The sequence below is a fragment of the Elephas maximus genome, chromosome X, assembly GCF_024166365.1.
Source record: "Elephas maximus indicus isolate mEleMax1 chromosome X, mEleMax1 primary haplotype, whole genome shotgun sequence".
Lineage (NCBI taxonomy): Eukaryota > Metazoa > Chordata > Mammalia > Proboscidea > Elephantidae > Elephas > Elephas maximus.
This window is the reverse complement of record NC_064846.1, coordinates 108,438,359-108,465,119: the sequence shown is the minus strand read 5'-3', so window position 1 is coordinate 108,465,119 and position 26,761 is coordinate 108,438,359. Positions and strand designations below refer to the sequence as shown.

Sequence of the window (26,761 nt, the reverse complement as noted above, 5' to 3'; positions counted from 1 at the left end):
TTTTAGGAGAAAATATAGGAACGAGGTTGTGAGGCCTGGTTTTTAATGACAGAGTATCAGATATGACAACAAAAGCTCAAGCAGCAAAACACAAAATAGATCAATGGGGCCTCATAAAAATTAAATACTTTCGTATATCCACAGACTTTATCGACAAAGTGAGAACAACCTAAAGATTAGGAAAAATTTTTCAAAAGCCATGTATTATTAGATAAGGGTCTAATATCCAATATATATATAAAACTTTATCACTTAAAAACAAAAAGACAAGCAACCCAGTCAAAAAATGGGCAAAGGACTTGAACAAACAGTTCATCAAAGAGGATATTCAGATGGCTAACAAGCATATGAAATGATACTCAGTGTCATTAGTCATTAGAGACGGAAATCAAAACCACATTGAGATACCACCTCACACCCATTAGAATGGTAAGGATCAAAACAATGCAAAACAGATGTTGGTGAGGTTACAGAGAAATTGGAATCCTCATTTATTGCTGATACTGATGGGAATGTAAAATAGTGCAGCCACTACGGAAAACAGTTTGGCGGCTCCTCAAAAAGTTGAACATAGAACTACCATATAATCCTACCCAGAAGAAATGAAGGCGGGAACACAAACAAATCTGTACACAAATGTTCACTGCAGCACTTTTCACAATAGCCAAAATGTGAAAACAACAGAAATGGCCATCGATAGATGAATGGTTAAACAAAATGTGGTATATGCACATTTATATGGCGCTGTAAAGAGAAATGAAATGCTGGTGCATGCCACAACATGATGAACCTTGAAAACATGCTGAGTAAAATAAGTCAGTCGTAAAGGACAAATACTGTATGATCTCACTTATATGAAATAAGCAAATATATTGAAACCAAAGGTTACTAATGGTTATCAGAGGTGGGAGAGAGGAAAAGGGGGAGTTTTTGTTTGGAGGGCATTGAGCTCATGTTCATGGTGGTGGGATGTTTTGGAAAAGAATATCAATAATGGTTGCACAACATGAAAAATGGAATCAATGTCAAAATCTGGAAGTTGTCATATTGGTGAATGTTTTGGCGTCTATATACATTTTCACCACAATAAAAAAAAAGAAGATATTTTTAAAGAAAAAAGAACCATGGGCAGACAACATCTTAGGGGAAGCTGGATGGAGAGGGAAGCAGATAAGGAGAATGGATTTGTTGCTGCAAAGTGTAACACTAGCCACTCACAGCAAGGCTACTAAGATTGCTAGCAATAACTCTCTTTTAAGTGTTAGACTGGAAAATAACTTCTATGAGAAGAAAAACAAAACAAAACCCATTGCCATTGAATCAATTCCAACTTATAGTGACCCTATAGGACAGAGTAGAACTGCCCCATTGGGTTTCCAAGGAGCGCCTGGTGGATTCGAACTGCCGACCTTTTGGTTAGCAGCTGTAGCTCTTAACCAGTATGCCACCAGGGTTTCTAGGACAGTCCTAAACACCCATGGAAGCAAAAGCAGTCAAGAAATCAAACAATGTATTGCATTGGGCAAATCTACTGCAAAAGACCTCTTTAAAGTGTTAAAAAGCAAAGCTGTCACCTTGAAGCTAAGGTGCACCTTACCCAAGCCATGGTGTTTTCAATCCCCTCATATGCATGTGAAAGCTGGATAATGAATAAGGAAGACTGAAGAAGAATTGACACCTCTGAATTATGGTGTTGGTGAAGAATATTGAATATACCATGGACTGCCAGGAACACAAACAAATCTGTCTTGGAAGAAGTACAGCCAGAAAGCTCCTTATGAGCAAAGATGGCGAGACTACGTCTCACATACTTTGGACACGTTATCAGGAGGGATCAATCCTTGAAAAAGAACATCATGCTTGGTAAAGTAGAGGATCAGCGAAAAAGAGGAAGACCCTCAACGAGATGGCTGCAACAATGGGCTAAAACATAACAATGATTGTGAGGATGGTGCAGGGTTGGGCAGTGTTTCCTTCTGTTGTGCACAGGGTCTCTGAGTCAGAACCGACTCCACGGCACCTAACAGAAACAACAACAAACACATTTTAGCCAACCTGTAAAATCAGAAGGGCTTCATAATACTGCTTTCCTCCAGAACTCTGAAATTCCAAGGAATCACTTAGAAAAACATCCTTTGTGGATGTTGAAACCAACATATAGCAGTGGGATGCTGGCAGAGTAAAATCCCACAGTTTTCAACTAGGGAAGAGAACTTACCAGACCATTCAGTCTAAGTTCCTTACTGTACAGATGGGAAAACTGAGACCCAGAGAAGGGCAGAAACTTGTCCAAAACCACACAGTTAGTGGCAGAACTCCGAGTCTTCTACGCCCAAGATGACTTTCACCCCAGTCATTCAGGCCTCAATTTGGAAGGCAAGGTCCCTGAGTACCTACCACGAAAGCAGATTTTCCAACCCGATTTGAGATACTTGGTCTATAGTCCTGCTTCAGTGTCCACTTCGTTTACTGGGTAAGGTCCTGATTCATGACAATAAAAACATTATACTTACTAGCGCGTTCCACGGACCCGCCCCGCCCCGCCCCGCCCCGCCCGCCAAGCGGCAAACTGAAATTCCTCGCGCAATTCAGGCACTCCCTTCTGAGTCTGGGAAGAAGACAAGTAGCAGCCAGGAAATTTGCGGAACCTTGAGGCTGAACATGTGCAGCTGGTACGGTTGCTTTATGACAAGAACATTTCCGGTCCCGTGAGGCCCCAGCCCCACCGCTGGTTTGGGAATCCCAGCTCTCGCGTTCCGATTGGCAGCGTAAACGCTAGGAGGTGGGCTTGCGTCGCCGTCACGCTCTACCATTGGCTGCTGTCGCGGCGGCGGTTTGGAGGATAGCACGTTGACCTGAAGGTGTGCGGAGCGCCGCGGCAGTGGGCCTGGCGTCGAGCCCAGTGTTTGTGTGGGAGTCTGGGGCCAGGTCAGTTCTGGGGATCCCAGGGGGATGGACCGTGTGTGGAGTGCGTGGTGCGGCAAATGCGCCAAAGGGAAAGGGTCGTCGCCCCTTTGGGCTCAGCGCATCGTGGTGGCCTGGCTCAACAGAGCCGAGTGGGACCAGGTGATGGTGTATCTGTTCTGTGAGGACCATACGTTGCAGCGGTACGCGCTGAACCGTATCACCGTGTGGAGGAGCAGGTAAGCCAGTGGACGCAGCCCTCCTGCCTGCGTGCTGGTAGCATCTCACCTTCCCCTTTGTTGCGTTCCTATAAGGCCCTATTCTCCAGTCTTCCCCTAAGTTGCCAAATGATACCTTTATGAGCGGTTTGGACCTTGTTCCTCTTCCAAGTTCTGAGGGGAAAGTCGCAGCCAAGCTCTTGCAGTAATCCCATCTGTGGAAAGAAAGAGGGTGTGCCTCAACACTTGTCTATCTGCGAGCTTTAACTTCTACTTGGGAAGGGTCCTGGAGGGACCAGTGGCTTAAAGAGCAAGTTAGAAACCTGCAGTTGATTTTCAATTCGAATTTGTGGGGAGCGGTTCTTGCCGTGTTTGAATGGGGCGTCCCAGTCCAGTTCATAAGATTGAGTTGGGGGCAGACTAAGGAGGAATAAAGGTTTTCTTTAGCTGATTTTTTTGAGGGTTTCAGGGTGAAAGAAAGGCTGTGTCCACACTTAATTGTTAGTTGATCTGTCCTGTAGGGTCGCTATGAGTCGGAATCGACTTGACGGCACTAGGTTTGGTTTTGTTTTGTTTTACCTAACAATTAGGTGTCCTGTGTATACCCAGCTAGCCCCTCATGCCCTGTATACTGTTAAGTCCCAGGGATATTACCCTCCCCTCCCACCTTCTTATTTTGTGTCTGTTATTGTGCTCTGAGCCATTATATAATGGGACTAGCCTACAACAACCTGTGTTCTGAGGTGGAGGGTGGACCATTGTAAGGGCGCATATGATGGTGCTGGACTGTGGCCTTTTAGGTTAGGCAACGACCTTCCCCTGGCAGTGGCTTCTACCGCTGACCTGGTACGCTGTAAGCTCATGGATGTGACTGGTGGCTTGGGCACTGATGAACTTAGTCTGCTCTATGGCATGGCATTGGTCAGGTAAGACCTGCATGGGGTGGGAGTGGGGTGACGGGCGGCTTTGGGGTAGGGAATAGCATGTGATAAGCAAAGCTTGGCCTCAGGTGCTACCTCCCAGTCAGCAAAAAAAAAAACAAAACAAAAACAAAAAACCCTCTGAGTCCCTGTGCGGAGGTCATCAGCCTGTGAATGTCTTACTTGATAGCTTTTGGTACCCCCTGTCAACGTGCATTCCCATTTTTCTTCCTTTTCTCAAGAACCCTGTATTTTCTATTTTTCTTTCCCTCTCTTTCTTGGACTGTGGGGTGGAGCTGGTTCCGACTAGGTAATTTCTTTGGGTCTCCTCCATCATTGACAGTCTAATTTTTTTTCTTCCCCTTTACCTCTTCTCATCTAGAGGAACTTTTCTGAATAGTTCAATGTTCTTGGCCATGATTTAATGTTCACTTTCCAACCCTACTCCCATCTAGACCTAGTGCCGCCCTTTTGCCCTTTTCTCCCCTGTGAACACTGAAAAGGTTGCTGAGTTTTGGAAATGGAGACATGGATTGGAGTTCCTGACTTACAAAGTGACTCATAGTGTTTCTGGCTGTTTCCTACACATCAGGGAAAAAGGCTAACACTGAGTTTTCTCATCTGTCAAAGCCTTTGCTCATCTCGTCACGTTCCCCTTGCCTGCCTTGAGGTCCTGCCTGGCTCTTCTTACCTTATCCGTCTTCAGCTATGCTACTCATGTCCTTTGATGTAGTCCGTTTTTCTAGCACTTATATTGTGCTCTAACATAATATGTTATGTCATGATTGTTTATCGTAGACCAAACTCTTCAAGGCCAGAACAGTGTCTTATTCATCTGTATGGCTCTAGTACTGGGCAAACTCTCAGTAAATGTTGGATTGGATAGAGCTGTCCCTGCTCTGACAGTCAGTGGAAAGGTTGTGGAAAATGCAAGTAACTCAGCAAGGTGTTTTGAAGCCCCACTGCTTTGAGTAAAACAGTTACTTGGGCTGTGCCACTTATTTCTCCCCCAACCCCAGGTTTGTGAATCTTATCTCGGAGAGGAAGACAAAGTTTGTCAAGCTCCCCCTGAAGTTCCTGGCTCAGGAGGTGCGTATGATAAAGTGGCCTTGCTCAATTATCTCTCCCCAGGAGGGCTTACTAAATGGGATAAAGTGGGCATACAGTTAGACTAGCTCATCCCATCACTACCAGCCAAGCCCAGACAGAACCCAAAAGCCTCAGCTTCCAGCTCAAAGGAAGTAGATTCACTCTCTTGCTCATGACTGGTGTCTTAGTGGACGTGGCCTGCTCAGCTTCCTTGGAGTGGCCCAGTGAAGCTGAGGAGCCTGAATGGAATGCACCACTAGGTGGGGACAGGAAAGAGGTGGCAGTCACAGCGCTTGTCCTTAGGGAGCTGACAGTTGAGGAGACAGCTCAGCCAAGCAGCACAAAAATGCCAGACATTCCTGCCGAGTGAGTGCGTGAGGTGTGTAGAGGCCCAGAGGGCAAGCATGTTCTCAGTTGTAAAGAGAAGCTTCATGGAGGAGATGTGGGAGGGAGTAGTAAAGGGTACCTAGGGAGAAGGGACTGGTGCAGACAGGTCAGAGGGAAGCTGGAAGTGATTGTTAATGCACATTCACAGAGATCTCTTTGTTGCAGGAGAATGGTTGGTTGTCTTTTCTAATTTTCAAGGCCACCTCCATAGACCCATAAAAAGAATTGGGAGAACTGGATTCTAATCTTGACTCTGCCACTAAGACTGGAACCTTCTCTTAAGACCTTAGTTTCTCTATCTGTAAAATGGGAGGAGACCAGGCAAATTCATCCCTGGTCCCTTCCAGCTTTAATATTTTCTAATTTCTGTGCCCATACTTCCCCCCAAATCAGGTGAACATTCCAGATTGGATTGTTGAACTTCGTCATGAGTTGACCCACAAGAAAATGCCCCATATAAATGACTGCCGCAGAGGTGAGTCCTCAGGTCAGAGGGTATACCTATCACAGTTAAGCTCAGGGGCCTAGGCTGGGTGGCGGTGGCACTGGGACTAGAGGGGTAGGGAGGAGGGTCTCCACCTGGGGTCAGGGCCAGAACTAGGGTGAGGCAAATGAGGCATCCACCTTGGGCACAAAATTTAAGGGAGCGCCAAAAACCCGATAATCAAGATAAATAATATTTAAAAAAATTTTAATGCAGAAAAATATAAATATCTTTTAAAAAGATAGGATTAGTATAACTGATTTTGTCTTTTGTCTCAGGCTCCCATATGGCTTGGCTAGGCACTGTTCTGATCTTGATTGTTGAGTTTTTGGGGCCCCCTTAAATTTTGTACCTGAGGCACCTACTAGCCTCACCTACCTCACACTAGTCACTGCCCTGCCTGGGGTAATCAACTCAGATGTCTACACAGCAGCAGGCAGGGTATAAGAAAAGTTATCCTTGAACACATGGCCTTAGTATAATTTTCATTTTCCCACTTTTGATAGAGGCATAAATATAAAAAACTAGTTAACTTTCCACTATAACAAAACCAACAGTGCATGCTCAATGATAAATGGCCCCTGGTTCTCTGCCCCAGTGCATGGTAGACAAATAGGGATGATGGGCAGACTTTTTTGAACTGTTAAAGGAAGCAGATGCTATTCCATTCCACTAAATGTGGACATGTGTGGGACCCTTGCTGCCAGATCTTCCAAGTATTCAAAAGAATTTGGATTTTTATATAAAATCTCTTGAATTTTAAATGTTGGCATCTACATACTTCAAGTATTTTTTCAAATACCTGGGAGTTAAACCTCAGGGCCAGAAGAAGCACATCTAGGGACCTGATTTGGCCAGTAGGCCTCTAGTTTACAATTCCTGCTTTCGAGAGAGATTCTTTCCCTACTTCATGTTGGAATCCCTCTGGAGTTGGGGGATCAAATACAATATTGCCAGAGGAGAGAGTTTAAAGGTAGGTTTATTTAGAACTCCCGGCCTAGTTTTCCTCTCTTGTCAGGACATGAGGTGGATGAAACAAGGGTAGGTTGATTAAGGTAATAAAGTCTACCTTTTACTGAATGTTTACTCTGTCCCAGACACTGTTCTAAGAGCTTCACGTGTATTTACTGTTTTGAATCTCACAACAACCTTTGAAGAAGGAGGCTCAGATAGGTTAAGTAACCTTCCTCAGGTTACACAGCTAGTAAATCTTAGAGACACGTTGTTAACCCAGGCGGTCTGACTGGTTTGGACCTGCGCCCTCTTCCTTCACCTTCCTGTAACTTTTCAATTAGGCAAAGCAAGAAAACCTGAGAATTTCTTGTTTGACCTCCTGGGGTGGGGGACAAAAAGTGTAGCAAGAAGAATGCATGTTATTTCATTCAGTCAGTCAGCAAACAATGACTGAGGCCTTGTGTTAGGTGCTGGGGATTCAGATGTGAAAGACACAGTCTCTGGTCTTAAAGACCTCACAGACGTGTAAGAAGGGAAAACTAAGAATTGTCACGTGATGTGTTTTGGGATATGTCCTAGGTGTCTTGATGGCATGAAGGGGAGTCGGAGGAGGCTTCACAGAGGAGGTAGTGTTTGTGCTGAGCGTTAAGAAGTAGTTCACTAGCTCCTTGAGTGGGGCAAGAAGGGTATTCCAGGCAGAAGAACTAGGAAGTGCAAAAGTGTGGGTGGAAGACAGGGAAGGAATGGGACTTGTAAAACAGCGTGGCAGCCTCAAGGAACTGGAAGCAGATTATCAGGGCTTGAACTGCAGGAGCCTGGGTGGCAGTAGCTAAGGATAAGTTTGGGGCCGGAGCCTGAGGTCAGATCATGGGCGTGTATAGGGTATACACAGGAGTCATCTTCATGGAGGAGTGGCTAGATCCTAAAGTAAGCATGTTAGACTGAGATTATATTTGGTTAGCATTTCCCTGGAATTACATGTAGTGAGTGAAAAGGCTTACAGTCTTAGGAGTACTTGGGAACTGAGGATTTCCTAGAATCCATTGAGAGAACAGCAGATTCACGTTTCCTATCTCATACACCTTCTAGAACATGTTTTCAGGTCAGAACCACTTACGTTATTGAAGTACCTACACAGTTAATTTTTTTCCCACCCAAAGCACAGGTCAAATTTGTGTTTAATTTCAAAGTTCAGTTATTAAGGATTCATAGTGTACTTAGAAGTTTTGAAGGACTCTAGCAGGTAGTGAGCTCAGCAGAAAGCTCTAGGCAGGAGGTACCAAGTGGTAGTAAAAGTTCAGAGTACAGGTGAAATGTTCCCAGTGTATATGTGCGGAGTGGGAAAGCAGAATGTTGAGGACAGACCCTAGGAAAACCCCAGGATTTGAGGGGCAGGCAGAGGGGTAAGAAGACAGGTAGGAAGAGTGGTGGTGTCTTTGGAGCCAAGGGAGAGGAGTTTGAGAGGTGTGAGCATCAGCAGTATCATGATGTAAAGATGGCAAAAATGATGAAGAGTGAGGATAGCTCATTAATTTGGGCAATTGAGAGGTTATTAATAAGGCTCTGTAGATTTACTTAAGGTCCCTGGGTGGCGCTAATGGTTTATGCTCAGCTACTAACCTAAAGGTTAGCAGTCCAACCCACCCGGCAGTACCACAGAAGAAAGGCCTGGTGAAATGCTTCCATGAAGATTACAGCCAAAAAGACCCTATGGAACAGTTGTACTCTGTAACACATGTGGTCGCCGTGAGTCAGAATTGATTCAATGGCACCGGGCTTGGGCTTGGTAGGTTTAGTTGGGTTATCTATCTCCTTACTTTGCTTCTTTCATTTTTTTCTCCATAGCACTTTTCACTGTCTGACATATTTGTTTTTGTCTTTCTCCTGCACCAGAACGTAAGCTTCATGAACACAGGAACATTGTTTTGATCACTGTTGTGTTTCCAGTGTTTTAAATAATGCCTGACACATACTAGATTCTAAATAGAGATTTGTTGACTGACTAAAGAGCTGCTGGATTAGATACTCCATGGCCCCTTGTTAAAAAGAAATGCCTATGTGTAAGATTTACAAGCTTCTTGACACCCAGAAGTTCTTTGGACACCCAGGCCGTACTAATAAAGAACCTTCCATTTATCCTAGCCCCTTCATGATAGGGAAACTGAGATCTAGAAAAGGAAGGAGACTTGTCCAGGGCCATGTAACTAGCTAATGGGTCTGGATCCCAGTTCTCCCACTGCCAGCTCCTTACCGTCTTCAGCATCCCATCTCCAACTAGTTCTTTCTAGAAAGGTGCTGGTGAGTGAGAGGAGAGGCAGAGAACAGGTGAGAGAGGCTCTCTCTGGATATTTGAAATTCGATCCTGCTTATAGCCAAGCCTCTTCCCTGGGGCTTTCCCATAAAGATGAGGATGGTGGCCAAGAGGAGATATGGGCCTGTTACGAGATGCCTGCCTGTGGCTGCTCCTATGGCACTGCCTTCCTTCCTTCCTTCAGGCTGCTACTTTGTCCTGGATTGGCTTCAGAAGACCTATTGGTGCCGCCAGTTGGAAAACAGCCTGAGAGAGTCCTGGGAGTTGGAGGAGGACAGGGAAGAAACAGATGAAGAAGACCAGGAGGAAGATAAAAACATTGTTGTTGATGACATCACAGAACAGAGACCGGAGCCTAAGGAAGATGTGAAAGGTGCAGAGCTGGATGTCCAGGCTGATGGAGACAGCAAAGAGGTGGATTCACATTCGGAAAAGGCTCTGAGGCGCAAAGAGCTGTATGGTATGTGCCTTTGAGAGCCAGATAAAAGCTTGTGAGCCTGGAATGTTTAGGCTTCGGGTTGGCACTGGTTGTTTTCTTTGGCTGAGCATATTTCCTCTGGGGCTTTGGTGAGTCGTAGCTTAAAAAATTGCTGTCACAAACCATCTTCCTTGAGCTCTGTGATGTAGGAGGGGGCAGGAATTCTAGTTTCCAATTTATAACTCAAGAAATGAGGTGCCAGAGGCTCAGGATTCCATCAGAAGCAGAGAACTGGGCTGGGTGCCCTATCCATCTTGCCATTCTGTTTTCAGAAAGAGTCCGAGAACTGTTGGTGTCTTACGAAGAGGAGCAGTTTAAGGTAATTAAATGCCCTTGATCTGGTGTGTTCTCCATTTCTTTCCTCTTCCCAGCTCCCTGGGAGAAAAGTCCTGAGAAGGCATTTGAAAGAGAAGTGGCAAAACTTGGGGAAACTGCTTAGAAAGAGAGAAGGGGGGAACTAAGAAGGAGGCAAGAGGAGCAGGTTCCATTTGGCTGATCTTCCACAACTGCGGAAGGAAGCAGATGATGGAAGTTTGTGCATAATCTCCCCCACTGGGTGGTGGGGAACAACTGCGCATAGATGACCAGCAGATGGGGCCCAAGAGCTTTTCTAGAGCAAGTGAGGTTGAAGGGTGCTGTTTTAGTAGGAAGGGAGGTAGCTTAGAAACCATCCAGTTCAACCCTTTCTTTTCACAGATGGGTAAGTGAAGGGATTGGCCGAAGGTGACATATGCACCTAGTGATAGAACTAGGATTAGAACCTGAGTCTCTTGATTCCCTTCCATACCCCACTGCCTACCCTACCCTTTGGCCTAAGGGTCTCTGTGTATCTCCAACCAAATGTCCCCATTGGATCTCTCCATATTGGGGTATCTTCTGATTGGGAGCCACAGGGGATTCAGGAGTAGTGGAAAGCCTGGCATTTGAAGGACAGGTTATTTTTAATAGGTGGTTCTCGGGTGACCCCTGCATGCCCTACCCTGTCCCTCGAAGAGAAGTGCCAAGCCAGGAGGTCCTATGAGAAAGGATCCTGGAGGGGTGGGGGTGGGTTACCTGGCTGAACCAACCTTCTGATGGGATCCTTTTGGCTGGCAGGTGCTGGAGGAATTTAGGCATTTACCTCAGGCTGTAAAGGTGTGGAATAACTTGTCCCCACGTGTAGAATGCATCCTGGCAGAGCTCAAGAGCATTACACGGGAGAACAGGTATGTAACTAGGTAATTACGCTGCCTACTCTAGGCTAGAAGGTAGCAGCCTTATTGAACTCAGTTTCCATATCCAAGCTTGCCAACCAGCCTCTGCTATAGGAAATCTCAGGGTTAATCCTGATTCCGCACAGAGTGACCCTGTGTTCTGTATGACCCTCTACTCCTGGCCCTGCCAGCTACCAGATAGGGGTTGTCTACTCTGAGTCACTGGAATGGCCAGAGGAAGAAATGTCTGCTATTCGTCCATCTTCTGGCCAGCCTTGTTTCTTTCTGTTGGGTGGTATGTGGAACTCTTGGCAACTAGGAAAAGCCCTTCATCCTTACTACCTCTCTGCCTAGCCCTTGTCCACATTTGGGGAAAAAGATAAATGGTGGGCACTGCAGAGGAGGGTCCATTTCCTAGCCTGGCTCCTCAAAAGATTAAGTTCCTCCTCCTCCCTCAGTATGGCCATGAGCCTTCTACTTTCCAAAAAATAGTGTCCAGTTAAATCTAGAACAGTAGTACCCCTGTCCATTCCACTCTCCTCCCTCTTTCTTGGAGGCTTTCTGCCTAAATTCAGCTGGAAAGGGCTTTAGAGAACCTTCTACTAAGAACCTGTGGAGGCAATGCTAGACCTTCTCAGCCTGGGAGAGGTTGGAAGGAATCTGGGATGGAGCAGAGTATAGGTAGTAGGGTAGGTTGGCAGAGCATGCCTGGGTAAGAGCCTGCAATGTAGGCTGGGATTGCCCCCTGGAGTCTTATATTCATTCCTAGGATGGTACTAGTTCCAAAGGTGTTTTCTCAGTGTCTGCCCAGCCTAGGTTTCTTGGCTCCACCACTGAGCAAGGGGGTAGGTGGCGGCCCCCTTGGCAACTAGAAAAACTATCCTTGTGTTCCTATATAGTAGCATCTGCTTGGCAGTACTGAGCAGGAAACTGGCTGGCTGGTCTAAATACTCTTCCTGGGTACTGACCTGAGGACATAGGATGAGGATAGAAGGACAACTATTTCCCCCTCAAGCCTGGTCTGGGCTAGAGAGAGGAATGTGAGCATGCCAACCGTCTAGGCATTAGGACACTTTGGGATCTGTTCAGCCTGGTTGGCTGGGGAGCCTCTCTTGGGGAACCAAATGCTGGCTCTTGAGGAGACAGCTTGCTGTTACTTGTTTAGGCTTGAGCTAAATGAGGATCAGAGATACCCATATAACCTACTCCTTCAACCCCTCTTTGTTCTGAGTTCTTAGGGGTCCCCAGTAATAAGGCCTACAGATCATATTTGGTCCGGCAATTGAGTCCCCAGAGTTTCTACTTCTAGGATCCGAAAGAGGGCAACCAGGGATAAGGGAAGGGATAGGGACTTGGGAATTGTCAAGAGATACAAAAAGACTGATCAGAAACTGAATCCAGAAGCCCTTCACCCTCTTCCCCCAGGCATTTAACTTTTCATCAGTGGGCCTGGAACTTTCTCCATCTGTGTTTTGTGGCTTGTTCAGCCACTACTGCCCTTATTATGGGCACTGGATCAGGATGCACTTGGTAAACATTCATTCAAAATGATTGATTCCACTGATTCCAGCCTCCACCCCAGCCCTTGCCCCAGGAGGCTGAGGTCAGGTCTATCATCTACCTTCTCCCCACCCCCTACCCCTGCCCAAGCTGCTTTTGTCACTTCCTGCCAGAGCCATTGGCTTCCTTGTGGGTGGATGAGGGAGTAGGCAAGGGTCTTCTGCCTATTCAGCTTACTAAACTGGTGTTCTCTTGCTCCAGTGATGCTGTGCTGGATGCTTTTCTGGATGACGGCTTCCTCATCCCCACATTTGAGCAGTTGGCAGCCTTGCAGATAGACTATGAAGGTAGGATCCCTGGGGGCTCACTGTAGCCTTGGAATACTGTGTTTCTTGGGTGGGAACACCAGGGATGGGCTGGGTAGCCCTGGGCTGGAGGATGAGGGCTGCTTTCTACCACTCTGTGGCCTCAGGAAGCTCTTCAGCCCTTCTGGCTGAACAATACAGGTAGCCCTGCTGATATGCAGTTGTGGTTGTGGGGCTATCCTTAAGTGGCCTGGGATGGGGTGGGGCAGGGTGGGTCTGGGGGGAGTTTTAATGCCATTATTGTGCTGTGTTAATTGTGATTTAGCCACTAGCTAGAGAGCTAGAACAGCAGAACAAGAAGGGCCTTGTGAGGTCATCTAGTCCAACATCCTCATGTTACAGATGGGCAGACTGAGGTCCAGAGAGGGGAAGGTACTGATCCAAAGTCACACAGTGAGTTATTGACAAAGTTGAAGCTAGAACCAGAGCTCCTTTTCTTCTATACTTTGTTTTATGTCAGTTGTTGGGTGCCAGATACTAACTGGTTTCTCTCTCCCCTGCTGTTCTGCTCTCCTCTTCCCTCCTGTTCTGCGTTGGCAACTCTGTTGTTGGTGGTGGGGCTTGCTCTCCCTCCCATTGGTCCCCACCTCCCCTTCCCCTGTCAATGGTGCCCCTTACAAACCAGAAAACGTGGACTTGAATGACATCCTGGTGCCAAAGCCATTTTCTCAATTCTGGCAGCCCCTGCTTAGGGGCCTGCACTCCCAGACCTTCACGCAGGCCTTACTGGAAAGGATGCTCTCTGAGTTGCCAGCCTTGGGGAACAGCGGGATCCGACCCACCTACATCCTCAACTGGATCATTGAACTGATTGTGGCCAACACCAAGACTGGTGAGGGAGGCTAGCCCTAGCCCAGGGCCTAGGGCAGCCGAGGCAAGTGCATCTGCCCAGAGAAGCACCAGGCGGACACCTCCTTTATTAAAGGTTTAGGTTTGCCCAAGAGGTCCGTGGCAACAATGGACAAATATCCCTCTACCTTTTTCTTCTCAGAGCCAACTAAACTGGGCTGGGACAAAGGGCCCTGAATACTTTGAGTGGATGGGAGGTATAGGGTTGGGAGTCTGGGGGATGGGGAGGGACAGAGCCAAGATTTTTGAGGTAAAAGGTTGGATGGGGGCTTTACTAGTTCCTTCTCCTCAGGACCTCTCTTCTGTTTCAGGACGAAATGCCCGCCGCTTTTCTGCAAGCCATTGGGAAGCAAGAAAGAGCTGGAGACTGTTCAGCTGCGCTGCCTCCCTTGACTGGCCCCGGGTGGTTGAGTCCTGCTTGGGCTCACCTTGCTGGGCCAGCTTCCAACTCCTTCAGCTGTAAGTCTCATGAATTCCATCTGGTAAGAGGGTGAGAGGTCACCAACAAGCCTCAGGGCCACAGAGCCCTAGAATACTAGAGCTGGAAGGACCCTTTCAAGAACATCTAACCCAACCCCCTTCCCATTGACAGATGGGAAAGCTGAGTCCCAGAGAGGTGAGGGGCAGGGCATTCTGCCTAAGATTACACAGCTAAGACCTGGCTGAACTGAGTCTGGCATGAGAATGATGAGGCAATCCCCCTAGAGTGCTTAGCACAGTGGCCTGCACAGAGTAAGTGCTCAATAAATGGTAGCTGCTGCTCATTATTGAACCCAGGTCTTCTGACTCTAAGCCCAGTGCTGTCTCCTTCATTATCGTCCCAAAGTATACCTCTGATAGTTGTTCAACAATCTTCAGTGGCCCCCTATTGCCTTCCTGATGAAGTCTAGGCTTCTTGGCCTGGCATTCAAAGATCTTTCTGATTCACCTCAATTTAGGATTAACCATACCTCCTGTGATTCCTCTTTACCGAAACCATCCTGGGTTTATAGTCAAACTGAATATTATGCTGGTTCCTGTAAATACCTGTGGTTGTCTCCCTTTCCTTTTCTCTCTCATTTTCTGACCCCAAGTCACTTGCCTTATACTCACGGAAGCCTTTAGCACCTGATTCTCTTCCTGCTTTCACTTGGGTGATCCATATAACACTCTACAACTCCTCAACCCCAGTGACCTTCATTTTCCACTGTACTCAGCAGCCCATTTCCACCACCCAGAGCTGCTTTTCATTTCTGAAAGCTGACATCCTAACATCCCTCTCGGTGTCTACTACCTCTTGTCCTTCCAGTTCACATCTACATTCCATGACATCTGTTCTTTGCCTCTGTTTAGACCTTTATCCCTCCATGTCGTACCTTTCTCAATCTTGCTTCCCCTTGATCCTGTCTGGTCAATCACTTCAGCCTCACATCTGCCCATCCTTTGGCCATATCTGACTTGCAAACCCCAAGGTGGGATTGATTTTGCCCACTCTGCTTCCCCTGTTCTTCAGCCTGGATGGCTGAGCTCTGCTGGAGAAAACCACATAACCCAGGGGATTGCTGCCACTGCAGAGGTATGCTTCTTAATTTGGGGCCAGGCCTCAGTTCTGCTTGTCTGAACTTTTGTTTTCTGACCACTGTCTCTCCCACTTCCTGACTATTCTAAACCCTTATCATGTACCTGAAGTTCCTCCCCCTCTTCCATTTCACCCTAGCTTCCTGGAACACATGGAGGCATCCAGCAGGGCCCCTCGACTTGAGGTCCAGCCCTTGTGGACAGATCTGCGGCTGCACTCAACCCTTTCGCCAGTCTCGGGATGAGGTGGCCTTGCCCTGCCTCAAAGTCTGCTCCTCCACCTATGCTCTGGAGCCACCTCTGCCAGCATTGCTGGGGCCTCACCCCAGCCTCTCCCTTGCTCTGCTGGCTCTTGCTCTTCAGCCTATGAATGTGCCTGAATTTTTCACATCTTGAAACAAAACGACAATAACAATAACAAAAGCACAATGTCCTTTGACCCTGCATCCCTCTGTAGCTACCAGCTTATCATCCTTACCCTCCCATCCAAACATCTCAAAAGCGTAGCCTACACTCAAACAATCTCAATTTCCTCACTACCCTCTTGCTTCTCAACCTCCTGCAATTTGACATTCACCCCCAGTGCTGCTTTGACCGCCTAATTACTGAATTCAGTGGGCCCTTGTGAGCCTCACTGTCTGCTGCGTTGGTGCTGTGTACCTCTCCCTTCAGGAAAGGCCTGTGCTTTTTACTGGTTCCTATAAAGTACTGAGGCCAAGATGTCTTTATCTAGCTCAGGCCTTTCCCCCAAGCTTCAGCCTCCTGTAATCACCTGCATGTTAGACATCTCCCCTTGAATGGACCAAAACAGAATTGGCCATTTTATTCCCTACCCCAACCCCCAAAGTGATCTTCCTCCTCTGGTCCCTGTCTCACTTGGTGGTGACACCATCTACCCTGTCGTGTTAAGTCTCTCAAATACTTCCGAAATCAGATTATTTTGTGTTGCTGTGTCTACTTCCCCTAGTGTCACCTTCCCTTTATCAAACTGTAAGATTTTCAGGGCAAGGGCTGTCCATTAACCATCTGTGTCCCAGCATACCACACAGGTACAGGCACCAAACAGGCCTCAGTAAATGTGGTTGAACTGGACTGTGTTCTGCTGTCTCATTGCCAATGGTGCTTCACTTGGTGAGAGCTGATTCAGTGCGTGGGGAATGAATGAAATGGGAGTCTGGGTGCCAAGACTCTCTTAGCACCCTGATTGCTCTTTGGAGTCTGAGATCTAATAATATTTGGGCTGCAGTAGTGTTTGTATAAGAGAAAAAAGGTGGCCTCGTAGACAAAGCCAGCCAGGGCAAAGGCTTCAGGAGATAGCACTGAACCAAAAAGCCGTATTTTCAGATGTATGCGCTCTAGACTTGGAGTGATATGGATGGGTGGGAAACTGGGAGAACAAAAAGGGCCTGGAGTAGTCAGGAAAAACATTACAGAGGAAACATTTGAGCAATTTAAGCAAGAAAGGAAGTTTCAAAGTCAGAAGGAACATAATATGTATATGTGATGGGGGAGGGAGTGAAAAGAGCAGCATGGAAAGGTTTGGATAGGTGGCCTTCAAGGTACTTTCCAATCCTAAGTGTCTACAGAGTGGAAGCTGCTGGTATTGGAGAAGTTTGGACCACAGAGATCTTCTCCCAACCCAAGCATACCAGAGGGATGCGACACATGCCAGCAGTAACAGCGCCTCACTTGGGTACGAGTCCTTATGCACAGATCCTGCCTTCTCCAGATAGTTAATCTAGTCTAATCACCCCATTACACAGATTGGGACACAGATGGAATTTTTCTAGGTACTGTGCTGCAAGTCAGTAGCAGAGCTGGGGCCAGAATGTGGATATCTTGTCCTTAGTCCTGTATTCTTTCTACAGTGCTTCATTATATTGTACTATTGCAAAAAGCATCCATTACTTGACTCATACAGAACTTGGTTTTTTTCCCCCCGGAGAAAAAATGTTTAGGCCTTGGAAACCTGGACCTGAACAGCTGTTACAAGTTCTTGAACCAGGAATAACAAAAAGGAGGCAAATAGGTCTGTCAGTAAAGAAGTACAGAGTATTGGGACACAAGAGTCCTTGGGGCCATCCAGCCCCTGTGCTGTCATTTAACAAGAGAAATCGAGACTTAGAGAGGGGAAGGAACTTTGCCGGGGTTACCCAGTGAATAAGGGGACATAAAAATAAAAAGATAACACTGCAGTTAAATGCCAGGCGTGGTACTATGTATTTTTGGTTGAAGTCATTTCATTTAATTGACACAGCAGTCTTTGAAAGTGGAGTATTATTATACTCTTATTTGACAGGACACCAAGACGCTGAGGAGTGAAATGACTTATTCAAGTCCCATGGTTCATTGATGGTGGGACAGGGATTTGGGCCCAGGTCTTGTGAGTCCAAAGTCCACCTTCTGTCCATCAACCTGAACCTATGACCTTCTCAGCTTTGAGTTGTGACCAGGCAAATCCAAGGAAGGAATTATTTTAAGATTCATATCACTCTTGCACCTTAATGGTCAGACTAGACAGCTTTTGCGATAGTGGATGGGTAATAATAAATAGCAGGGATAAGCCATCTTGACTGTATCAAGGTTCTGGAATATTTAGTATTAATTATACTAATGGACCACAGTGAGAGGGAAGAGAATTTCTGTCTGGCTTTTCCTCTAATAATGTTGGAAGCTTTTCAAGAGCATCCTTCAGCCAGCCAATATCAATTCAGTTTGAGTTAGTGTCCTCTTGGAATGTGAAATTAGTCCTGCAGAGAGTGTCTCCCAGTCTCCCAATCGAGTCACTAGTCTCCAGCCTTGCCCCCCACTGGCAGTGGCTATGCATATATGTCTGCATGTGGGGCCCAGAGAGAAAACAGCCCCCTTGAGCATAGGGTCCCTCCTTGAACTGCCCGTAGTTCAAACTCAATACACCTAGAAGGAACCCATCCATCTATCCATCCCACCCATGCATCCAGCAGTGACCGAGTGCCTGTTAGGTGCCAGGTTGTACGTGAGGCTCTGCAAGGGGTGCATGCACGCCTCTTCCCATGAGCTCTCCTTCTCAGTGGCTGTGTATCTGTTGGTGGTTTTGCTGTTAGTGTGGTCCTTTGTATGCACATTGCCATCATCGTTTACTCTGCCTGGCGCCTGCCATTTGGTCACCAATCTCTGCTCTCTATCTGTCCTTCACAGTTTCCCTCCCATCTCCACTGTTAATGCACTAGGTTAGCCCTCTCCGTCTCTTGGCCTGGACTGTTTTAACAGGCTCCTCCCTGTTCTCCCTGCCTCCAGGGTGCCCTCCACATGGTCACCAGTGATCTTCAGAAATACAGCCTTCACCTGTTCTCAGCATTGTCAGGTGACCTCCCTCCAACACACACACTCACGCACAAACACACACACACAAACACACACACACACACACACCCCTTTCCAGCCTTCTCTTTGTCCCCCAGCTCCTCAGCACAGACCTTACTTCTATCCAGGTTATCGTCACCTCACCCAGCCCTGTGTGCTCGTTCTTGGTCCTCTTGGGCCCCTCCTCCTGCATGAAGTCCTCTCGATTTCTCCTGCTCTCCTTGTGCTCTCTGCATCCCCCCAGCTTCTGTAGTGCCCGTGGTCTGCAGTGTTCATCTGGCCTCCCTCCCACATCCTGTCTTGTCAACTGCTGCTTTTTTTTTTATTATTTTCCTCCATTCCAGGCTGGGCTGTGGCTACTCCCGGAAAGGGATCACACTTTGTGTTCCATCCTGAAGGAGCCCAGTACACTTCCAGGCATATCCTTGGTGCTTAGGACAGATTGCTCAGCTAGGCCACAGGAAAAAAAGGATCTGCCATTCTCATTTCCAACCCTGCAGCTCTATTGGCTAGTTTATGTATTTATATAGCATTTCTAGCAGACTACAATAGCTATCATTTATTGTATGCCCACTATGTGCCAGGCACTGTGCCAGGCATTCTGTATGAGCTGTCTTATTTGCTCCTTCCATCAACCTTATAAGTTAGATGCCATTATTGCTTTCATTTTACTGAGGATGGAACTGAGGCACAGAGCTTATTCAGAATCTATGGTCCTATTGTTTCTGTTCTTTCTGCGCTACCACACTGCCTTTCAGAGGCAGATCTAGAAGCTCAAAGACCAAGTTCAAACTCTGGAGTGTTGGGATGTGAAGTGACTTTAGATTTTGAATCTTTCCTACCCCATCCCTCCCTTTGCTCAGCATCTTCAAAGCCATGGGATCAATCCTGCCAGACGAGGATCAGGAGAAGCTGCTGCGCATCTGCTCCATTTATACCCAGAGTGGAGAAAATAGCCTGGTGCAGGAAGGTTTAGAGGTCTCCACCATCGGGAAGTCTCCATATACACTGGACAGCCTGTGTTGGAGCCTAAAACCAGCTGGCTCCAGCTTTGCGTCCGAAGGAAAGGCCCAGGAGCAGGGTAGCCTTAATGATGACAAGGAAGATGAGAAAAATGAGAAAAAGGTCTTGGAAGACCAGATGGAGGAAGAAGAAGAAGATGACCAGGAGGATGATGAAGAAGATGAAGATGATGAGGAGGAGGACAGAATGGAAGTGGGGCCTTTCTCTCCAGGGGAGGAGTCCCCCACTGTTGAGAATGCCAGGCTCCTAGCCCAGAAAAGAGGAGCTTTGCAGGGCTCTGTGTGGCAAGTTAGCTCGGGTAAGAAGCCTGTATCCACTTTCCTCCCCACGCCAGTTTCTTCGTCCCTGGCTGGGTGTGAGTCTTTACTCCACCCTAGGGAAGGGGCGCAAATTAGTTGGAGGTAGCCAGCCTAGGAGACAGCTTGGTGTATAAATGGCAGCTGGTTTCCCTCCACCCTAAGACTTAGGCACCCTGATAGCTGCAATGAAGCATGTAAGTGCCAGGGGCCTAAGTACTATCGTGCTGCCAGCTGCTTCAGGCCTTTGCTGTCATCTCTGACTCGTGTTCATCTGCCTAGAATGTGCCACATCAGCTGCCAGGAGCACCTAGGTCTTGTCTGCTGGCTTCCAGGCATACCAAACCCCAGGCATGTTTTGGGGTTTGAAGGAAACCCTGGTCGCTGTGTTGTCTTATTCCCAGAAGCCCTAGCTTTAATGAGAGTGCACCCAGGGTACCCAGAGAGCACTGTAGCTATTCTGGAGATGGGGTTTGACACTAAAGGATATGGGGGCCAGGGACTTCAGAGACAAGATTCTATGTTGAACAGAGTTAGTGCAGGATGTGGAGTAGGATAGGTTCTATGTACATGGGTTAGTGAGCAGCCAGGAAGACATAGGCACTTATGTCTGCCAGGGTATTTAGCACCAAATGACAGAGTGGTGTATGTATGTAGGTGTATGTGTTTGAATATGTGTGTGAGAGAGGGACAAGTGGTGTGGTGTGCTTTTAGACAGTAGAATGGAGCTCCCTGTGTACATGTGTATATGGGGGGTAGGGGATAGGAGAGAAGGGAGGCAAAGAGGGTGGGAGGAGCCTGTAATCAAACCCATCTTAAGAGGATTTATGTTTGGAGAGAGGGATTGGGGTAAATGGTGGTGTGTGTGTGTAAAGATTCCCATGAGATGAGCAAGGGCCCAACAGGGGACTTGAATAAGATAGCAAAGCCCTTGTTGCAAGAGGGCTGTGGGTATGTGGGGTATGTGCATGTGTGTTAAAGACTTAGAGCCCCAGGCTAATGAGACTCAGGAAGCTGCATGGCCCTAGTGGTGAGGCAAATGTGTGTGAAAAGGTTGGGCAGGTGGAGGTGTAAGGCATGGCTGGGAGGTATGTACAGGTGAGCAGTGAGGTACAGAGACAAGTGGAGTTATGTGAGAGTTGGGGAGCAGGGAACCAGCAGCAGCCCTCTTAGTGGAGTCCCGAGCTTTTTTTTCTGCATGTCTTCTGTACACATGGGAGGGCAGAGAGTACTCTGTATGCTTTGAGAGCAGGGATGTATGCAGGTATGCAGGCATCCCATGTGGAGATGGTGTATAGGAGCATTGGAACCCAAGGGAGACAGCAGGTTTATAAGAGGGAGAAGTGAGTCATCAAGAGGGAACTCATCCCAAGAGATGCAATGGGTGTGGGATTGTGTTCTAAACATGTTTTTGAACATGGAGAACCCAAGAACATTGAGAAATAAGAGCCACAGGGTGGCAGAGGTGGTGAGATACTGAGAGTACCCTATGAGTGTCTGTCTGGGTGAGCATGCAGGCTGGCATGGACAGGGGCACAGATCCAGACAGGCAGGGGTATGGGTGTTGAGAGAGGCTGCAGCAGAGGGGGCCTGTAGCATAAGATGACGCACAGGATGCACCAGCCGGTGTAGTTGTGGGACATGATGGCAGGGAACTGGGTGCAGTAGGCATTAGAGTGCTGGAGGATGAGACAGTTTGTAGGAGGTGGTGAAACCGAGAGGGCTGGACCCAATAGAAGTGAGTTGCAGAGTGCTGGATGTGGATGGGAGAGAAGCTAGGGAGGCCTAGGAACTGGAGGGATTGGCCTGTGTATATGTGTTGGGGGGTTAGGCTTGGAGACAGGCAGTGAGCATATTTAGAGAGGATGGTGTGGGTGTGGGTACTGAGCAGCAAAACACAGGCAAGAGAAAGTGAGAGTTGGGGGCTCAGGAGGTATGTGTGTATGATTCTGCACATGTTTATTGGGTGCAGAGTCCCAGGGGCAGTGAGACAAAGGAAGCACTTCCTATGTATGTGTAAAACTACATGTACACTTGGAGGTTAGGTGGTGAGAAAGGATTTGCTGTGCATATTAGGAAGCAGGAACCTAGGGGGCATTAAGTCAGAAACTGGAAGTGAGTTAAGAGTGAGAATAAGGAGTGATATAGCTTTTAGGTGAGGAGGCAAGTTAGACCAAAGCCGGGGGTGGGAGGGTGGGGGTCTTGGTTGGTGATAGGAAGGTAGGGGAACATTGTGAATCTGCTCCTCCTAAGGATGGTCAGATGGTTTTTCGAGTGCCCTTATTTAGGTTAGGGAGCAGGAACCTCAAGGCAGAGATATACAGAAGAAATGACAAAAGGGTCTAGTGTCTGTGCATGAGCATGTGTGTATGTGTACACATTGGAGGCAGGGGTAGATGTGCACAGAGTATATGACAATCCTGAGGGAGGGGACAAAAGAGCATCCCAGAACAGAGCTAGGCCTGGGTATGGTGTAGGGCGGGGCATAATTGGGGGAGCAGGAAAGAGAGAGAGGAGGTAGTGATTGAGCTCATGTATGTGGGAGGGGTGGAGCATAAAGGCCCTGACTGGAAGGGGTAGTGGAATGTGTGCATGTCTTTGAGTGTGTGTATGGGTACGTGCCTGTGTATGCTGGACAAACCGTGGCACTAAAAAAACAACAGAGAAGTCGCCTCTTAGGGCAAGGAGGGCTGTGTTTGGACATCTTTGTATATATGGAAATGGAGGAGCATTGAGACAGATTGTGTATGTGTGTGTGCGTGTGCATGTGAGACAGAGAAGTAAGGGCAGTGAAATAGGTCGTTGTGGAGTGGCCTGTGTGTTAAGGTGTGCATACGTACATTCATGGTCATGTATGTTTTTGGAAGAAGCCACAGGGTCACCCTGACTCATGAGGATCAGGAGGTGTTTGAGTGTATGGGGGGTGGGTTATGAAGAAGAGAAATACCAACAGTGAGAGGTGGCGATGTATGGAGGAGTATGGAAACAGGGAAAGAGACAGTCATCCAGAGGTAGCCTGTGTGGTGTGTCCATGCTGTCACTGAGGGAGCATGTATAAGGTTTTTGGACTAGAGAGCCAAGGGTAGTGATGTAGACAGGGCTGGGAATGTTAGTGATGGGGAGGGTGTCAGTGACAAAACCCATGGGGTGAGTGGCCCTTGTGTATCATGGTATCTTTGTGTAGGGAGATGCAGGGCATGAAAACAGGCACAACTTCCTATAAAATAGCAAGAGGTGGGGGTGGGCAGGCAGAGGAACAGCCCTTGCTGGGTTCTATTCCATACCCATTGCCGTCGAGTCAGTTCTGACTCATGGCAACCCTATAGGACAGAGTGGAACTGCCCCATAGAGTTTCCAAGGAGCCCCTGGAGGATTCGAACTGCCGACTTTTTGGTTAGTAGCCATAGCTCTTAGCCACTACACCATGAGGGTTTCCCTGGGTTCTATAAATAGGTAACATAAAAAGTTGATCCAGGGTTACTTAGGTGATGGGGTGGGGGAGGGATATGCAGTGAGACAGAGCCCTTCCCTTTGTGCGTCTGGGGTCAATACGACATTGTGGAGAGTATGTGTGTGGGGGGGGTGGGGGTTGTATACCTCTCAAGGCAAGGCCAGTATGTAATCACATGGCATTCAAGCATGTGTAGATATATAGGAACTCTAGGTCATTCAGGTAGTCTGAGGTTTCTGTGGGTTTGGAAGGGATGCTGTGGGAATTCTGAGGTGATTAAGACCTTCCAGGATGTATGTATGAATATGTGTCTCCATACAAATGTGGAAGTAGGGATGTGAATGAAAGGTTGGGGCAGTGAGAAAGGTTGGGGCAGTGAAATAGCCAAGTCTCAAGAGAATATTGTTGTCTGTGTCTGTGTGGGGACATGTCTGGGGAAGTGGCAAGAGAAGAACAGAGCAATAAAAATTTCTGTTTGTAATTGTGTGCACAGAGTATTGTGTGTACATATACAGGGGAAGAAGGACCATAGGGCGTGTGGTGGGGTGTGGAAGGCATTCGGAGCATTGAGGTAGAGAGGAGCTCATGAAAAGTGATGCAGACAGAAGTGAGGCTAGAGACACCCAGAGAGCGGACTAGTTGGAACAGGTGGGTGAACAGGCAGGTAGGTAGGCCTCTGTACAAATCTAAGAACCAGCTAATCAGCCTGCTCTGACCACTTACCTTTGCTCCACAGAAGATGTGCGATGGGGCACATTCCCCTTAGGCCGGATGCCAAGTCAGACTGAGGACCCAGCAGAGCTTATGCTGGAGAATTATGACATCATGTATCTTTTGGATCAGCCTGTGCTAGAGCAGCGGCTGGAACCTCCAATGTGTAAGACTGGGTGAGTGCCCATGACAGCAGGATTTCTTACCCCCTTTTGCCACTCATAGGAGGGAGTAAGAGAAGTGCGCTGAGTGGGGAAGGTAACCATCCCTAGTGAGGGCCTAAATGAGTGACGTATAAGCTTGAATCCCTCGTTGGGCCCTTGCCATGATTCCCAGCCCCAAGTTGGGGGAGCCAGTGAGGCAGCCATGCAGAACTGGCCTGGCACCCCTCTTAAATGGCATCTAACGTGAGGGTGGTTATGTGTGTGTATGTGTACATTTTGAGGGGGAGGAGGGTCCATAGTTTTCAACAGATCCTCAAAATGGTCTACCAGCCCCAAATGGTCAAAAATGGATGCTCTAATCCAGCTTCCTTAAGTTCCTGAGGAGAAAACTGAGGCCTAGAAAGGGGAAGGGATTTGTCCAAAGGTACACAGAGAGTAATCATTAGGCCTCCCCACATTGTCCAGGCATCTTGATAGCAAGGCCTGCGCAGGGCTCCATGCTCTGCCTCAGAACTCCCCTCTGGATCACAGGTGTGGGAGCCCTTGGGTCATCAGGGAGCCAGAGAGGAGAGTGGAGAGAAGAGGGAGAGGGAGAAGGAAAAGGAGAGGGAGAGGGAGAAGGAGAAGAGGAGCTGTTAAATCAAGAAGGAAGTGGATTTGGCCCAGTTCCTGCACTCCCTATAGTAGGGAAGCTTCCTCTGCTGGGACAGGGCATCCCCAACCCTGCTTCTTGTCCCATCTCCACCCCTGACTTGGCTATGTGGCCCTTCCCAATTCTGGGCCTCAGTTTCCTTCTCTGTAAGATTGTGGGCGATGGAAGGGGATGGGACTAGATCATCTCTAAGGGTTTTTTTCAGCTGCAGTAGTGTAGCCATGGATCTGCCTGAGGGGAAGAATGATGGCTTTGCTCTTAGCTGTCACCGTCATCCAGCTGGAAAGGCCTGTGGGAAGGAGGGGAAACAAGAGTGTTCTGAGTAGGCAGGGCTGAATGGGGGAGAGGGGAAACAGTCGTCTTTCTAGAGCAATCTACATTCCTGGAGGGGAACTGGGCCTAGCCCTGTAGTACCAAGCCTGGCCCCAGATTCCTTTAACCAGCTGTTGTGGGGAGGGGCAGTGTCCAGCCCAGGGTCCTCTTGGCCACCAAGTTCTAGGGCCTTGGAGGAAGGCCATGTTAAGGAAGCTACTTTGAATATCTTCCTGGGGGTGGGATGGTACAGGGTCGGTCCCTTCCTGTACCTCAACCTAAATAGCTCTGCTTTAATCTGCTTTACATATTGGGGCTCTGAATAAAGTTTCATTTGAAAAGTTCCACTCTGCCTTCTCTTCCTCCCTCAACTGAAGTGAGGGCAGAGCTATCCCTAGGGCCCACCTGAAGTGGTTTCTCAGATTTGCTCCAGTCTCTCTCAGTAAAGCCAGGCAGAAAGGTGGGGGCCTCTCCCATAGACTTACACTCATCAAGCACCCTTGGCTCATGCAGAGCCTAAAGCTTCCTCCTTCCCTGACTGACCCCCAACTCTGTCTGCAGCATCCTGGGCCTAAGCTGTGGTGTCAACAGTGCCAACTGCAGCAACAGCGGCAGCAACTTCGAGGGCTTTCTCTGGAGCCAAGGGCAGCTGCACGGGCTCAAAACTGGCCTGCAGCTCTTCTGATGTGAGCCTTGGTGCAAGTGTGCATCCAACCCGCCAGGGCAACAGCCCATCCCCCAGTGTGCCTGATGCTTCTTGAAACAACCTGGAAGACAACCTGAATCAGCTCATCTTTCCACTACAGTGGAATTTTTTAAATGTGTTTTGGGGGTTTTGTTTTGCTTTGAAAAACAATAAACAGGCAAATATAGTTTTGATGTTTAGGTGTTTGTGAGGTGAGGTGGTGTGTGCTGGGTCAGATGAATGTCAGTTTCTCTTCTTTATTCTGGGGGCTGCAGAGAAGGTGGAATCATAACAGGGCTTTGACTGGGAGGTGGATCCTGAGGTCCTTTGGTCCTACTGCCCGACTACTCCCACCACCAGGTTCCACCCATACATTCTGCTTCATTCCTCAGACCATCTCGCTCTCCTCAGCTCTAGCATGGAGCCAGCTCACTTGGAAGCATCAAACCCCACAGGAGAGAAATTGCTGTCCACAGTGCCTAGCCAACAGCTGGGCATCTGCTTAAAGCCTCACAGTGGGAAGACCCAGGCCTTCCTGCTGCTGCCTAGCAAGCTTCTGGCTCATCCTAAGGGCTCATCCTCTGGTTGAACAGCAACGAGACATAACTGACATTTGTAAAGACTCCACCCAGGTTATACATTTTTTTCAAGTGTATATAAAACATATACCAATCTAGATCATATTCTGAACCCATTAAAAAAAAAACAGAAGTTGAAAGCCAAAGAGAAGCTTTCTTTGTCATTTTTCCACCAATTTGGCTTAGAAAAGATAGAGTGGCCTTCTCTGTGGTGGGCCCTGGAGCCAGAGAAATGTCTTAGGTATTGGCCCAGAGCCCCTTCTCTATGATAACCCAATTCCTTCAGATACTTAGAGTGCCTACCCTGTGTCAGCCCTGAGCTGCCGAGAGACAGATGA

General features: G+C 47.9%; 1 protein-coding gene across 5 annotated transcripts; it reads left to right on the top strand.

Annotated features, from left to right (window-relative positions):
* The first annotated feature begins 2,697 nt into the window (after positions 1 to 2,697).
* LAS1L (LAS1 like ribosome biogenesis factor) lies at positions 2,698 to 26,032 on the top strand. Of its 5 annotated transcripts, none has more exons than XM_049872978.1 (14): positions 2,702 to 3,143; positions 3,923 to 4,048; positions 5,062 to 5,131; positions 5,912 to 5,993; positions 9,452 to 9,727; positions 10,018 to 10,064; positions 10,841 to 10,950; positions 12,700 to 12,785; positions 13,146 to 13,196; positions 13,429 to 13,635; positions 13,964 to 14,111; positions 19,415 to 19,872; positions 24,061 to 24,208; positions 25,722 to 26,032. In XM_049872978.1, the coding sequence occupies exons 1-14, from the start codon at positions 2,953 to 2,955 to the stop codon at positions 25,843 to 25,845; spliced, it is 2,124 nt and encodes a 707-aa protein (XP_049728935.1). In that variant the 5' UTR covers positions 2,702 to 2,952; the 3' UTR covers positions 25,846 to 26,032. The 5 variants fall into 5 exon arrangements, with proteins under 5 accessions (XP_049728938.1, XP_049728935.1, XP_049728934.1 ...); XM_049872977.1 differs by having other exon boundaries at positions 2,703 to 3,143; positions 24,058 to 24,208; XM_049872981.1 differs by lacking the exons at positions 24,061 to 24,208; positions 25,722 to 26,032 and adding an exon at positions 16,787 to 16,902 and having other exon boundaries at positions 2,698 to 3,143; positions 19,415 to 19,612.
* Positions 26,033 to 26,761: the final 729 nt, after the last annotated feature.